General features: G+C 38.2%; 1 protein-coding gene across 1 annotated transcript; it reads left to right on the top strand.

Moving 5' to 3' along the window:
• The first annotated feature begins 9807 nt into the window (after positions 1-9807).
• On the top strand, positions 9808-10887 carry LOC135212400 (uncharacterized). The gene has a single exon (XM_064245770.1). The coding sequence runs from the start codon at positions 9808-9810 to the stop codon at positions 10885-10887; it is 1080 nt and encodes a 359-aa protein (XP_064101840.1).
• Positions 10888-15999: the final 5112 nt, after the last annotated feature.

The following is a 15999-nucleotide window of genomic DNA, read 5'->3' on the forward strand; positions in this document are numbered from 1 at the left end:
TCTGTAGTACTTTGTCATGGGAATCATGGCTACTACGAAGAGTAGTGGGGGACAGTGAGTCGCCCTGGAAGATCCCTCTCCTGATATTAACCTCTGCTAGTCTTATTCCAGAGCTTGTAAGTATTGTATTCCAGTTGCGCATTGTATTTTTGAGGAGGCTGATGGATTTTCCCTCTTGCCCCATATATTTTCAGGCATTCTATTAGCCATGTGTGTGGTATCATGTCGAAAGCTTTCTTATAGTCTATCCATGCCATGCTTAGGTTTGGTTTTCCTTCTCCTACTGTTCTTCATTACCATTTTGTCTATCAGGAGCTGGTCTTTTGTGCCCCTACACTTCCTTCTGCAGCCTTTCTGTTGGTGGGGGATGGTGTTTGTCTCCTCTAGGTAGTTGTATAGTTTCACTGATGATACTTGTTAGTAACTTCCACATTATTGGTAGGCAGGTGATAGGCCTGTAGTTACTGGCTATATTTCCCTTACTCTTGTCTTTTTGTACTAAGGATGTTCTTCCTGTGGTCATCCATTTGGGTGCTTGGTGATTTGAGATACAATGCTGGAGTTGTTCTGCTATTCGTGGGTGTAGGGCCTTGAAGTTTTTGAGCCAGTATCCATGGACTTCATCGGGACCTGGGCTTTCCAGTTTGGCATTTTCTTCAGTTGGTGTCTGACTGTGTCTGTCGTGATGTCTGTGAATCTTTTGTTTGTTTTATTCTCCCTGTTTCTTCTTCCTTGACTTCCTGGAGCCATGTTGCATGTTTGTTGTGTGATACCGGATTGCTCCATATGTTTTCCCAGAGTCTCTTACTTGGTTCGGCTTCAGGAATTTCTGGGTGGTTGTCTTCCCCTCTTAGTTGGCTGTATAGTCTTTTCTGGTTGGTTCCGAATAGTTTGTTCTGTTGGTATCCCTTATTCCTGTTCATGTACCGTTGGATCTTGTGTGCTTTAGCCTTAAGCCTCTGTTTTACATCTTCTATTGTGTTGTTTAGTCCCCTCTCTTGTACTTTGTATGTCTCGTTGAGTTTTTCCCCTCCCTTGTTTTCTTGCTTCTTAGGAGCCTTTTTTCTGCCATCTCTTTCAGTTTACTCAAGTCAGATCTCATCACCATGATTTGCTTTTCCAGGCGCCTTTTCCAAGGAGGTTGCTGTTTTGGTTTCTGTTGGGTTGGTTGTGACGGTGGTGTTGGTGTTCGAATCCCATCAGTTCTGCTACTAATCTTGCTCCTGCATATGTCAAGTTTTATTTGTTTCTGTGATACTGGTGGTGTGTATTAGGCCCATTATTTCATTGACCTCATTGTTTTCTCCCTTAATTTCTTGGTGTTGTAGGCTTTCATAGAGGGGATCTTAGTTCTCTCTGTATCTGGCTCCATCCATTGTCTAATCTTTTCTACCCCATTCCGTCCTCTCTGTTTACTTCGTCGGTGTTTCTTCGTGTGTCGTTGTTTGATACCTCATCCTCCCTGTCGTCTTCTGTGGCATCGTCTCTCAGTTCGTCTTCGTGTAATTCATTGTCGTGTGACATTTCCCTTTCCATCTTCTTCTCTCCTTTTGTGGGGAGAGCCAGTTCTTTTTCTTTATGTTCCTTACTTGTCTGCCAGCCCTCTGCTCTGTTTGGGGGGTGTTATTCCTCTCATTCCAGATGTTGACCAATCTTCTTCTATATCCTCTCTCCGTCGGGTTGCTTCTGATGTAGCATCTCCATATTTCCTTATTTTCTTCTCTTCTCCATTTCTTCCTTTTTGCCTCTGTACTCCAATCTCAGGCTGTTGATTACTGTCGTTGTGGTGATCAGTTGCTGGATGACGACCTCCAAGTACCTGACCGTCTTCCCCTACAATTGTGTTGAATACCTGGTTGCCGGACGAGGCTCCTCTGTTGCCAGAGGTTCCATTTACGTCGTTGTCGTTTATTCTTCATTTCTTTCCATCATTGCTGAGTTTTGCTATTTAACCCATAGCTGGACCCTACCCCATCAGGGATAGGTACTCATTTACAGCTGAGTAGACTGAGGAAATTATGGTAAAGATCCTTTCCCAAGGAATCAACGCCGAGGAGAGCGTCACCCATCCAACGACTGACCAGCCCCAATGTTTGCTTAACTCGACTTAAGTCTATTGAGGACCTAACCCACTCCTCCAAGTGTGGTTACATTACTCTTACTAATGCTCAACTTTTCAGATGTCGAGATTTTTTTTTTTTCGCATAATGTAAAGGTTTGCATGCAATCGATTCAGGATTTTTCTTTTAAGTTTTAAATTTTGTTGCAATTGTGAAACTCCAAACACATACTGCAATATACATTTTCCACATGTTATTGTTATTTTTATTGCTCTAAACATATATCGCTTCCATTTTTACGTAATGCAATTCTCCTCGCCTTTTAATGCATTTGTATATATTAATTAATTAACTAATTATTTTTAATATGTGATATATCTTCTTTCTGTATTACCCCTTGACTTCCTCTTACATTTCCTAATGAACACCGTATATTCTTTGGAAGTTTGAATATCAAAGCCAATGGCAACCATTATTATTATTATTATTATTATTATTATTATTATTATTATTATTATTATTATTATTATTATTATTATTATTATAATTCAGAAGACGAAACCTATTCATATGGAACAAGTCCAAGGTTGCCATTGGCTTGATATTCAAACTTCCAAAGAATATTACGGTGTTCATTAGGAAATGTAAGAGGAAGTCAAGGGGAATACAGAAAGAAGATATATCACATATTAAAAATAATTAGTTAATTAATTAATAGATACAAATGCATTAAAAGGCGAGGAGAATTGCATTACGGTAAAAATGGAAGCGATATATGTTTAGAGCAATAATAATAACAATAACATGTGGAAAATGTATATTGCAGTATGTGTTTGGAGTTTCACAATTGCAACAAAATTTAAACTTAAAAGAAAAATCCTGAATCGATTGCATGCAACCTTTACATTATGCGAAAAAAAAAATCTCGACATCTGAAAAGTTGAGCATTAGTAAGAGTAATGTAACCACACTTGACATTACTCTTATTAATACTTAACTTTCTAAACTATTCCCTACCATGGTTAGCTAGCGAACTGCCCTAACTCTTCTGTCACTCAGCTTACCTATCAGCTAAAAAAAAAAATAATTGTGTATTTAATTACAGATGCTTGACAATTCTCTCAATGTCCGTTATCAGAGGCAGCCAGAGTGCCATTGTTGGAAGACTGCAGCTGTTATGACATCGAATTTGGAACTCTCAGGTGTCGTCAGTGAGGTGTTTATGAGCGTCATGTACCGCGATAGCTGAAACCAACGAGGTTTATGTCGAACTATGCCAAAGTTGAAAAGCTTACCTTTACTAGAACCATCGGCTGTAGATAGTGGCACCATTTAGAAGCGAGCAAATACTTTTATATAACTACAGTACTCTTCTTTCGCTTTGTGCCAAAGTAGGTTAGGTAATGTTTTCATTGTGCTACATTACATGTACAATACATGTAATTACTGTTATAAGTCGCTGTTAAATGAGTGTTTTAATCAGATATTTTAATGTTTGATCAGTGTATGATTTTGTGATGGGCTAAATTGATTACCAACTTATTTTTTTATTATTATTATTATTTGATGAATCGCGAAAACTTGCTAATTTAGTGTATGGTATTTTAGCTGCCTTAGTTGATTACCAACTTTTCATTATAATAGTTGGCACTCTCTCTCTCTCTCTCTCTGAAACAAATAGTACTGACCAGAGCTAGGGACTGATTTGTTTTATCTCTCTCTCTCTCTCTCTCTCTCTCTCTCTCTCTGAAAGAAATACTATAATTGACTAAAGCTACCGACTGATTTGTTTTAGCTATATTTCAATTCAGCAACATTTCGTAGTTAGAGTATTTATTTACCTTAATATTCTTCATAGTTCTTCAATAATATATCTTCACATAAGAAAATCGTCATAAGGATCTGATTATAATACGCTTCTCCCATTTCTGATTTCTAATGCACTTAACAATTACCCTGATTACGTTAGCCCGATGATGTTCCAGGATTCCCGTATAATGCCATTTGCCGCGTGGGATGAGAGAGAGAGAGAGAGAGAGAGAGAGAGAGAGCCTCAAGTTCCACCTTTCATTCGCTAATGCTCACCTTTTCCGATAGTTGGGACTGTCTCTAAACGCTTAGGATGTATGTAACAGTTATAGTAGTAGATTCACATCAACCGTGCATTTGATGTCTCTGCCAGTCCCTTACGACACTCCTGATTGGCTGTTGATAAGCCAATCACAGGGCTGGAAACTCTCAGTCTCTCTCGAGAGTTCACATAGGCAAGGATGCATGTCCCACCTCTCCTGAGGGATACTTTTGAAAGACGTATCCCTCAGGAGAGGTGGAACGTAGATTCTACCCATGTGAACTCTCTCGAGAGACTGAGAGTTTCCAGCCCTGTGATTGGCTTATCAACAGCCAATCAGAAGCGTCGTAAGGGACTGGCCTAGACATCAAATGCACGGTTGATGTGAATCTACTATAGCTGCGCTGCACTTCATTTTAGAGAACAGGTCTTCAACTTCTTACAGAAAATTTCACTTAGCAAGAGCACTCACTGCATGGCATAAGGAAAGGAATATGCAATGATTTTATGAAAGCTGGTTTTATGATGACTTATGATTTTTATGGTGTGATTGAGAAAATGGGGTGTATTGAACTGTGCAAGTTTAGAAATATGTATTACCGTTTAGTCAGTGGAGTATGAGGATTACCATTTTAATGTTATATGTACACACACATATGTATGTATATGTATATATATATATATATATATATAATATATATATATATATATATATATATATATTATATACAGATATATGTATATGTAAGTATATATATATATATTTTAATATATATATATATATATATATATAATATATATATATTATAAGGATATATGTAATGTAAGTATTTATGTATGTATGTATGAGAATCAATATTTTAATGTTATATGTACACACATATTTATATATATATTATATATGTATGTATATGTATATGTATATATAAATATATGTATAAGTATGTATTCATGTATGTATGTATAAATGTATGAGTGTGGGTGTGTGTGTGTGTGTGTGTGTGTGTGTGTGTGTGTGGAGTGTATGCATATCAAATAACTACTAATAATGATGGACCCTAAATGAAATGTCTCACAGACACAACAATCTGATTAAAATAAAGCCTCACCTCTCCTTGCCTCTCGTTGCATTTCCTGATATCATTTGACATCACGTCTGTTTTCTTCTTGATGTTCACAGTTTGCTTAACCATCCGATGATATTCATCTTCAAGTCACCGGTATATTGCAACTTGATTATGAGACACCTACCATTCCAATGTTTTTGGTGAATTCCTTCGTTCCACGACAGATTTCAATATTTAGTGTATTCAAGTCAATATTCAATGTATTCAAGTCAGGTATGACTGGTTAGTGTTGATTTATTTATCTTTTAAGTCTCATGAGATTCATGCATACCCGTGGCTTCATAGTTAAGGGTATCTTAAAAGCATTAAGCATTTAATGATTGGAAATGAAAAAAAAAAAAGGTATCTTGAAAGCATTTACCGACGAGCGTATTTAATGATAGGAAATGAATGACAGCGTTCTTGTGCTTTCTTTTTTCATATGTATGAAAACATACGGAAGTGAACTGGTATGACAGCCATTATTACCTTTAAGAGTAAATAATTATGAGATACACTCAAGTATGTTATTGCTTAATGATTACTCACTTATTATGTTCACGAGAAACGACAGCCCTGAAATCTGAGGTCAGAAGGACAGCTCGTTTTATCAGTTAATAAAGATAAAAAAAAGTGATGTAGTTTAATGAGTCAGGGTAATATATCATATCCACAAATGTCCATGAGCAGCTGAAATGAAAATACACAAAACGTGCAAGGCGAGTATTTCATTACTCTTTAGAATGTCCTCGCGAATATTACGTTCCGTCTGGCGGTGTGGCACCAAATGAAATTTTATACGTGTGAGCATTCATAACGCTATATGAACATAAGATACTTCAGTTTACGTAAGCTCGCTTATATAATTTTCACTTCGCTTGCGTAATTTTAATTCAACTTATATCAGGTATTCAGCTGTTGAAGTTATTGCATCATGCGAGCCTTGCAGACTAACCGGACGATCGTATGAGAGAGAGAGAGAGAGAGAGAGAGAGAGAGAGAGAGAGAGAGAGCAAACACAAACGCGAAGAAATAGCATTGCATATTTCATTTTCAAAATAGGTCGTGGCTATTGTCAGCTTACAGAGAGATCACTGCAAAACATCATTGGCCAATAAGTGCGATGAGGATGAAAAATAAATAAATAGATAAATAAGAGTAAAATATTACTTCTCTACACTTATCTCCAGCTTCCCTTCTCGATATTCTTTCCAAAGTCGGTCTTAGTCCTCTCTAGCCATTCTTAGTAGCCGTAGAAATCCAGAACAGACTATATAATTTCATTCACAAAATACTTTCAAAGCATCAATACTTTCACCATACATAGTGAAAGTATCAATGTTTCGAGAGTATTTTGTGATTAATATCTCTAATGAGAACCAGATGATTCAGATGACTTCTGTTTTATGTAACTTTCGATCAAAGCAGTTTACGTGAATGTCATATAAGCTAACACGTGCATAAGATTGTACAACGTTTTTAATTGTATTTTTCAACTTTACATTTAATTCTTAATTTCATTTATAAAAAAATAAATTACACATCACTTTTAGCTCTCGAACCAAAATCAAATCTCAATTCGTGGCTCTGAGAATTATGACTGAAGCATTCGTTACTTGAGCCAGCACAGGAGTTGGTTCATCCATGCAACTCTCTCTCTCTCTCTCTCTCTCTCTCTCTCTCTCTCTCTCTCTCTCTCTCTCTCTCTCTCTCTCACCTGAACTCGGATGCTCCCTGCTGCAGATTTCGCCGGTTCGAGTTGAGAGACACAGGCGATTAAACTCAAGAGAACCCTTTGACAGATAACATCTGTCAATGGGAGAGAGAGAGAGAGAGAATTCGCGGACCAGACAGTAGTGTGTACTAGTCTTCACTAAGCCATAATCGCTTCTGTGAGAACTTGATTAAAGTTTGGTGTGTGATTCCGTGCGTCTGTCGAAGATCGTTTCAAGTTATTATTATTTTTTTCTCTTTATTATTGTGTTGGTATAATACATATTTTTTGCGTAGAAGAAGTGGTTCCTTAAGAAGCTGGGAAAAACATTGTAGAAAATTTATTGCAAACTGTCTTTTAACACTCATTCGGTTTTGATTATAGCTTTTTAAGAATATTTCAGGAAAGATAATAAATGCGGAAGACAGCTCCATAGGTCGTAGCGGTTATTCAACTTTGTTATGTCCAAACTCCGAAGAAGTTCTGATTATTTCTGAGGCAACAGCTAATGTGAAATCTAACGTACATACTCGTAAAACTGGACCACTGTCATTCAAGGAACATTTCACATTTTAAAATTTTGCGAAATTTACCTTAAAAAAGAATGTGTACGAACTTTACACTTAAATTTTACACTAGTGTACACGTAGACCCCTGGCCAGGCTCTTTCTGCATACTATAGCTGGTTCACTTAAAGTAGATTCTTGGGTGGGCCCTATACCTACAAGACGTTTGTTAGGCAGCCGCTGATTGGCTGGGTGCTGCCTACCTCCCGGTATACCAGCCAATCACCGGCCGCCAAACAAACGTCTCGCAATCATAAGGCTCATTCAAGAATCTGCCTTAAAGTGAACCAACTATAGTAAGGTTATTTGAACTGGGTATTTACGCATAGTAATCAAAGTTCTTTGCAGTGCCTTCGGCCCCTAGCTGCAACCCCTTTCGTTCCATTTACCGTACCTCCTTTCGTATTCACTTTCTTCCATCTTGATTTTCACCCTCTTCTAACAATTGATTCATAGTGCAACTGTTTCGAGGTTTTCCTCTTGTTGCGCCTGTCAAGCCTTTTACCGTCCATTTCCGTTTCAGCGCTGGATGAACTCATAGGTCTCAGTGCTTGGCCTAGAATCTATATTCAATTCAATCCAAAGTATGGTTACAAAGCTCGCTCACCTCCATGAGTAACCCCATGGAAAGGAAAATTATTATCCAGAATCAGGAGAGAATTCCTACCCTCGGAAGAGGCGTATTGGGGAAATACCTTAAACCTGCCTCTTAGGTCGCGTTTCTTCCTGACCTTAATAAAAGAAGTTTAAGAGAGTCCTGGGAATTTCATTCTTGAAAGTTTCCTCCCCGCTGAGAATTACTGTGGGCGGGGGAAAGGTGGGAGAGGGGTGTGTGATGGAAAAAAAAGTATTGAACATTTGTTAGATTAGCTATTTGCAAAGCAACAAATGTTTCATGCAGGTTTTTAGCAAATATTTCGATACGTTTCTTTGTGTATATAAACTGTAAACAGGAGTATTTCCATGAATTTTTTTTGGTTATGGCTTTAATATTGAGTTTGATATACCCTATTAACAGGGGTTTGGTTATTATATGAATTTTTTAGCAATATTTTCTTCGTTATAATTTTCAAGAGTATTTTTTCTGAAATCGTACACTTTCCTAAAAAGTGATGTACAGTATTATATATATATATATATATATATTATATATATATATATATATATAATATATATATATATATATATATATATATATATATAAGTGAATCCCTCAGGAAAATGATAATCAGAAATCCAAGCGCTTTCGTCTTTACCAGACATTGTCAAGGAGCTAATGAAGTTATTAAATTTAAGGTTTTCCTTGTTTTGATATCTTCCAACTTCCTTCAGCCTTTTTTTATTATTTAGATAGTTTTGGCCGGCATATATTTTGGATCCTCACAGATTTATGAAATATTTATTCTCCTCTGAATTTTGGTTAGGGTTTAGATGTTTAGCTGTAGGGTGCCTTGTGGCTCGTTGAGGACCTGGTATTTAGTCCTCTTGCTTTAAGCTGTTTTGCTGTATGTATTTGACTTTAACCCGCAAGGCTGATTTAAGTTGTTTATTTCTGTTTTGTAATAAATACTGTTAAGTTTTTCTGGAGTGTTTTTGTGCCTGCTTTCCTTGAACATGGGTTGCATTTACTGTCTACGATCCTAGCAAAATAAAGTACTTAAGAACCTGTACTAGAACCCCAGAGGTTTGTAACAATTTGGCGACCGTGACAGGATTGTACACAGGTGTACTCTGTGTTATTGGTTTGCGGCACAGCACTTTGGGGGATTTGGCAGTATTTGTTTTGAGTAGGTGGTTACCTTCCCCCCTCTTTGTTTTGGTTGATGATCATGGAGGAGTTTATTTTTGACCCCGCTGAATTTTTAGGGTCAGCAGACTGCTTAAAACACTTATCTATTCTGAACAAAGAATATCTGGTAAGTTGTGCTCGTTGGCTGGGAATACCATTTAAGGCAGCTGAGACAAAGGCATGTTTATTAGAGGCCGTAAAAAACAAGGTAGCTCAGGCCTAGCTGAGGGTGAGCATTTTAGTTGAGGAATTTGATAGTGTTGCTAGTAGTGATGAAGAGCAAGAAGGTAGTGTGAGTGTAAATCCTGGTTTTTCATTATTTGAGGATCCCCCTAGGACTGGTACCCTTTTTGAAGGACACGCTAATTTTCCTTCAAAACCAGAAGTATCATTGAATCCATTTTTGCCAGAGAATTCTGTCCATGTTGAGGTAGCGCCGGTACAGCCTGACCAATCCAGGAGAACAGTGAATATGATGTTATATGCAAAAGAATTGAGTTGATGAAACTTGAGTTTGAGGAGAAAGAGAGGGCGAGGAAGCATGAGTTGGCTATGGCTAAAATCAATTTGGAAATGGCTAGGTTAAGAGGTTCCCCAAATCACTTTAGTACTCCCACTGGGTCCTCTCAGGATAAATTTAACATAGGGGCAGCGTTGAAATTGGTCCCAGTATTTGACGAGCGAAACGTCCCAGAATTTTTTAAGGCGTTTGAGCGTGTGGCTACCCGGTTGTCTTGGCCCTCAGAGATGTGGACAGTCTTGATTCAATGCAGGCTGGTGGGCAAGGCAATTCGGGTATACAATGCTTTAGATGAAGGTGTAGCTAGGGACTATAATAAGGTTAAGGCAATAGTTCTTAAGGCTTACGACTTGGTTCCGGAGGCCTATCGTCTAAAGTTCCGTAATTTTACTAAACCTGTCTCTCTCTCATTTGTGGAATTTGCTCGTCTCAAGGAGGAGCAGTTTGACGACTGGCTTAAGAGTCGCCAAGTAGTCTCCTTCTCCTCCTTGAGAGAGCTTATGTTACTAGAAGAGTTTAAAAAGGCTTGTAGCAAGGAATTAAGAATTTATCTTGAAGAGGTTAAAGCAGTCAGTTTGAGTAAGGCTGCCCAGATAGCGGATGAATTTGTGTTGACTCATCGGGCTGGGTCAGGTAATCTTGGATCTGTAGTTAATTTTCAGCCTGGTAAGACAAATAATTATCAAAAGAAATTAGGTTGTCCGGGAGATAATCGTGTCCAAGGGAATCTGCACAAGAATAGGACTGGAGATGCTCAGGGAGAGGGCTCAAGTGGATCTTACACTAGAGTCTTCTCCAAAAGTAATAAGTTAACTTCTGGTAATGGTAATAGAGTAAGAAGGGCCTGCTTCTGGTGCAATGAACCAGGACATTTTCAAGCACAGTGTAACGCCAGAAGGAGGTACCTCCAAAGAAACAATAATAATCCGGTAGCTCTAATATCAAATAACCCTATGTCTAATAAGTCTCAGGTTGAGAATCCACCAGTGTTGATGGCTAATGATGGTTGTAGCAAGGGGAAAATGTTGGCTCTTTATCTAGTAGGATTTATGACTTTATGATAAATATATTTGGCTTGGCAAATTGATTACCGAATCGAAAACCCTAAAGGTGAAGTTTTTGCGGGATACTGGGGCTGCTCGGTCTCTGGTATTGAAGGAATCATTGAAAGGCCTAGTTAATAATTCAGGTGATTTTGTGGTTTTGGGAGGTTTCCCGAACACGATGGTATCGGCACCTTTAGTTGAGGTGGAATTGTCCTTCCCTGGTTATAATCGGAAGACAGAATTAGCTGTTGTAGAAAGCCTACCAATCCCAGGCATAGATGGTATACTGGGTAATGACATGTTGGATGACAAGGGACGTGAATTGTTTCCAATTTTTTGTCTCTTTGAATGCTTGTCCAGTGGCTTGTAAAAACGACACGAGCTGCTGCAAAGGGCAGCAGATTTGTTAAATGATGATGATGATGATTTACATTTAAGTAGTTTAGCTGTAGAAGTAGAAAGGCCCGGGTCTGTAGTTAGTAGTAGTGATAAGCTTTTTGGTAAGTTATTAAAACCTGATTGGGATCGTTCAAAGTTTATTGAAGCTCAGAAGGAAGAGTTCAATTTTGAACTGGGTGATACGAGTGATTTGACTAGACCACGATTTTGTGTTATAAAAAGGTGTGTTATATAGAGTTAGTCGCCCTTCCTCTCATGCCCTTGATATAACTTCTCGAAACGAGCAGATAGTGGTCCCTACTCAGTTCAGAGATTTCAGTTTTGAAATTGGCACATGAAGACACTTTTTCTGGCCACTTTGGTGTGTAAAACTTTTAGTAGGTTAGCTAAATATTTTTGGTGGCCAGGCTTAAAGTCTTCAGTAAAATGGTTTGTGAATAGTTGTGAGCATGTCAGGTGATGGGAAAACCCATCAACCAACCAATTCCATTCAAAAGCCCCTTTAAATTCCGATTCCAGCAATTAGAGAACCTTTTGTGGAGTTGGTGATTGATGTGGTTGGGCCTTTACCTAGGACTAAGTCAGGGTTACCCATCTCCTGACAGTTATGGACAGAGCATCTAGGTTTCCTTGATGCATTCCCCCTATGAGGAGGATTACTTCTCGTGCGGTGTTTGAGAAACTCATAGAGTTTTTCTCTAGATATGGTTTGCCTCGTACTATTCAGTCTGATTGTGGAACTAATTTCACAAGTAGGGTATTTCGGGGTAAGTGTGCTGAACTGGCCATTCAGCACATTACCAGCGTACCCTATCATCCAGAGAGTCAGGGTGTGGTGGAAAGATTTCACCAGACCCTTAAATGTGTATTAAAGAAATATTGTTATGAGCAAGGAGAGGATTGGATAAAGGGCTTCCTTTGCTCTCTTTGCCATACGGAATCACCCTAACTCGTCCACAGGTGTCGCTCCCTTCGAGTTGGTATTTGGTCACAAGGTACGTGGTCCTCTGGAGATAGTCCATGAGGTGATTGAGTCTGGACAAAGAGGAGAGATGAATGTGGGTGAGTTTGTGGAAACCTTAAGGAGAAAGCTATTTAATGGCTTGGAAGTTTGCACGAGAGAATTTGGCTTCTTCCCAAGCTGCCATGAAAATGAATTTTTGACAAAAAGACAAGGTACGTTCGTTTGTGCCTGGGGAATTGGTTTTGGTATTAAGTACAGACTCGGACAACTTTCTTGAGCCAAGGTATAAGGGACCTTGGAAGGTTTTGAGAAAGCTGTCTGAGGTAAACTATGAGGTTGAAGCCCTGGGACCAAACGAAAGTGCCGGGTATTTCATATAAATAGATTGAAGTCTTATACTTCCTGTGGTAAGGACCCTTTGGCTATTGTTTATGTGAACCAGTATCTGTGGTAGTGGTAGAGCCTCCTACGGATGATTTTGTAAATTTGGTTGGTTTCAGGTGGGTCTTCCGATGCTCTATTTGACAATGTTCAGAACTTAGAAATTTTAAAGGAGGGATTAGAGCATCTGGAGACTAATCAGAGAAGTGATGTTATGGAATTAATCCTTGCCTTCCCAGAGTTATTTCAGAATGCGCCAGGACGAACGAGCTTGCTCCAGCATGATGTCGATGTGGGCAGTGCTTCCCCGGTAAAGCAGTCTCCTTATCGATTAAATCCAATGAAGAGGGACATTGTTGATAAGGAAATTAAGTATATGCTGGAGCACGACCTCATTCAACCTTCGGTGAGTCATGGAGTTCTCCAATAGTCCTCGTAAAAAAACCTGACGGAAAGTTCCGAAAATGCGCGTCGACTATCGTAAGGTAAATACTCACACTAAAAATGACTCCTTCCCTTTACCATCGTATAGATGATTGTCTCGATCAGATAGGGTCCTCCAAGTTTATAACAAAGTTGGATTTGTTGAAAGGGTATTGGCAGGTTCCCCTGTCTGATCGAGCCCGTGAAATTTCTGCCTTTTGTAACTCCTTTGGGCTTTACGAGTGTAAAGTGATGCCCTTTGGGATGAAAAATGCAGCTTGCACCTTCCAGCGACTAATGAATAGGGTCATTTGTGGCTTGGAAGGGGTGGAAATATATATATGATGATTTTGGTGGTTCACAGCAACGACTGGCGGACGCATATGGTAAGGTTAAAAAAGGTGTTTGAAGCCCTGAGAGCTGCCGGTCTTGTTGTGAACCTTGGTAAATGTGAGTTTTGGTAAGGCCAGAGTATGCTATTTGGGCCATGAAGTGGGTTTGGGTGGGCAGTAGCCCCCAAACAAGCTTAATATAGAGGCCATTGTAATTTGAAGAGGCCGTGCAATGTCAGAGAGGTCCGGAGAGTCCTGGGTATGTTGGGTATTTATCGTAGGTTTGTCCGGAACTTCTCAGACATTGCTCAGCCGCTTACTAAACTATTGGAAAAAGGTTGCAAATTTGAGTGGTCACCTCAGTGTGAAGAGTCTTTCATAAAGCTTAGGTTGATGTTGGTGTCCAATCCTATTCTAATGTCTCCTAATTTTCAGAAACCATTTATTATTGCTGTTGACGCTAGTGACGTTGGAATTGGAGGAGAAAATACTCTACTATCGAAAAGGAGGCCTTGGCCCTGGTTCGTACGTTACTCCACTTTAAGCCCTATGTAACAAATTTTTCTTATCCCATAGAGATTTGGACCGACCATAATCCCCTCGTCTTCATTGAACGAATGAAGGGTTCTAATCAGAGGATTTTGCGTTGGGCCCTGCAGTTACAGGAGTTCACGCTGGTGATAAAGCATATTAAAGGTTCTGATAACCGTATTCCTGATGCTCTCTCTCGGATGTAGTCGTGAGTTTTTCCTCAGCTCCCCTCGCCCTTCTCGTTTTTTTTTTTTTTCCTCGGGTTGTATAAAAAACTTTTGGTAAGTGTGTGGTGCAAGAGGTTGTGTGTATGAGTATTCAGCTTTAGCTTAGTTTGTTATACCTGAACTTCTTTAGGATTTTGGGTAGTTAGTATTTCTTAGCCTTGGAAGACTCTCCCTCCCAGTTAGATGATAGGAGGGTTTCTAGCTGTATGCTTATGGAACTGTGGGGACAGTCTAATCTGAGGTTCCCTGTTGCCTATTTTGGTAAGTTTACTTTGTGACTATGATTTTTGTTGTTGTTGTTATTCTGTATATTATTATTTTGCTGAGTATCTATTTCCAGAGATTTGGAATAGTTACTTTGTCCTTTCTTTTTGTACATGTGTATTGATTACTTTGAAATGTTTTAAGTTAATTCCTTTTCAGCATTTTTGCTTAGGTTTAAAAAAAAAATGTATTCTATGTGAATAATTTTTTTTGTTTTGGGGGAGGAAGGTATTAAATTTAAGGTTTTCCTTGTTTTGATATCTTCCACTTCCTTCAGCCTTTTGTTATTTAGGATAGTTTTGGCCGGCATATATTTGGATCCTCACAGATTTATGAAATATTTATTCTCCTCTGAATTTTGGTTAGGGTTTAGATGTTTAGCTGTAGGGTGCCTTGTGGCTCGTTGAGGACCTGGTATTTAGTCCTCTTGCTTTAAGCTGTTTTGCTGTATGATTTGACTTAACCCGCAAGCTGATTTAAGTTGTTTATTTCTGTTTTTGTAATAAATACTGTTAAGTTTTTCTGGAGTGTTTTTGTGCCTGCTTTCCTTGAACATGGGTTGCATTTACTGTCTACGATCCTAGCAAAATAAAGTACTTAAGAACCTGTACTAGAACCCCAGAGGTTTGTAACAGAAGTACAATTGGAGAGAAAGGTCCCAGGTAGAAAACAAGATCAAGAATTCCAGATGGCTAATTGTCAAAAGGGTCAAAATTAAAAGAGATAATCCAGGATTATCGGATATCACACGGTCACAAATCTAAACAGATTTGACCCTAACCGAAATTAAAGTACCTTTACAGTCCAAAACATGTTAAAACTGAATATATTAATTTTGTTGCTTATATTTATCTACAACTTTTTTCATAATGAAAGCATCAAGTTTAAATAAACCAATACATAAATTTAGAACATTTTTATTATTTGAACTGATGAAACAAGATTCAATGATATTCCTTTTAACTGTGTCATTACATGGGATTAAGGCTCTTGCTTGACTCCAGTTAATAGGATGGTCTAAATCTCTCATATGTACAAATAATGCATTCGATATTTGCCCAGTTCTCACAGAATATTGATGCTGTTTGAGACGTTGTGAAAGAGATTTGCCGGTCTGTCCGTAATAGACTTTATCACACTTTTTGCAAGGAATTTCATATATGCAGCCTGGAAGATCTTTAGGAGAATTTTTGATTACTAAACTCTTGACATTAATATTACTGAAAACAACATTTATGTTAAAAAGCTTTAAAATTCTTGGAATATCTAAAAACCTTTCGTCATAGGGTAATTTTAGAATGTTATGCTTACTAAAAGATAGTAAATTTTGTTTTAATGGGAATTTTTTGTAATTTTTTGTTTTACAAAATTTTGGCATGGCTATGGGTAATCCCTTATCTCCTGTCCCTAGCAATATTTACATGGAATTTTTTGAGACAAAACTCTTACCAAGAATTTTGCCCCAAAAAGTTATTTGGTTTAGATATGTGGATGATATCTTCTGTATTTGGCCAGTTCACGAAAATCTCCAGGAATTCCTTAATAATCTCAATAATTTAGCCCTTCTATAAAATTTACTTTAGAGGAAGAAAGAAATTGTAATTTG

This window comes from Macrobrachium nipponense, chromosome 41 (genome assembly GCF_015104395.2).
Source record: "Macrobrachium nipponense isolate FS-2020 chromosome 41, ASM1510439v2, whole genome shotgun sequence".
Taxonomy (NCBI): Eukaryota; Metazoa; Arthropoda; class Malacostraca; order Decapoda; family Palaemonidae; genus Macrobrachium; species Macrobrachium nipponense.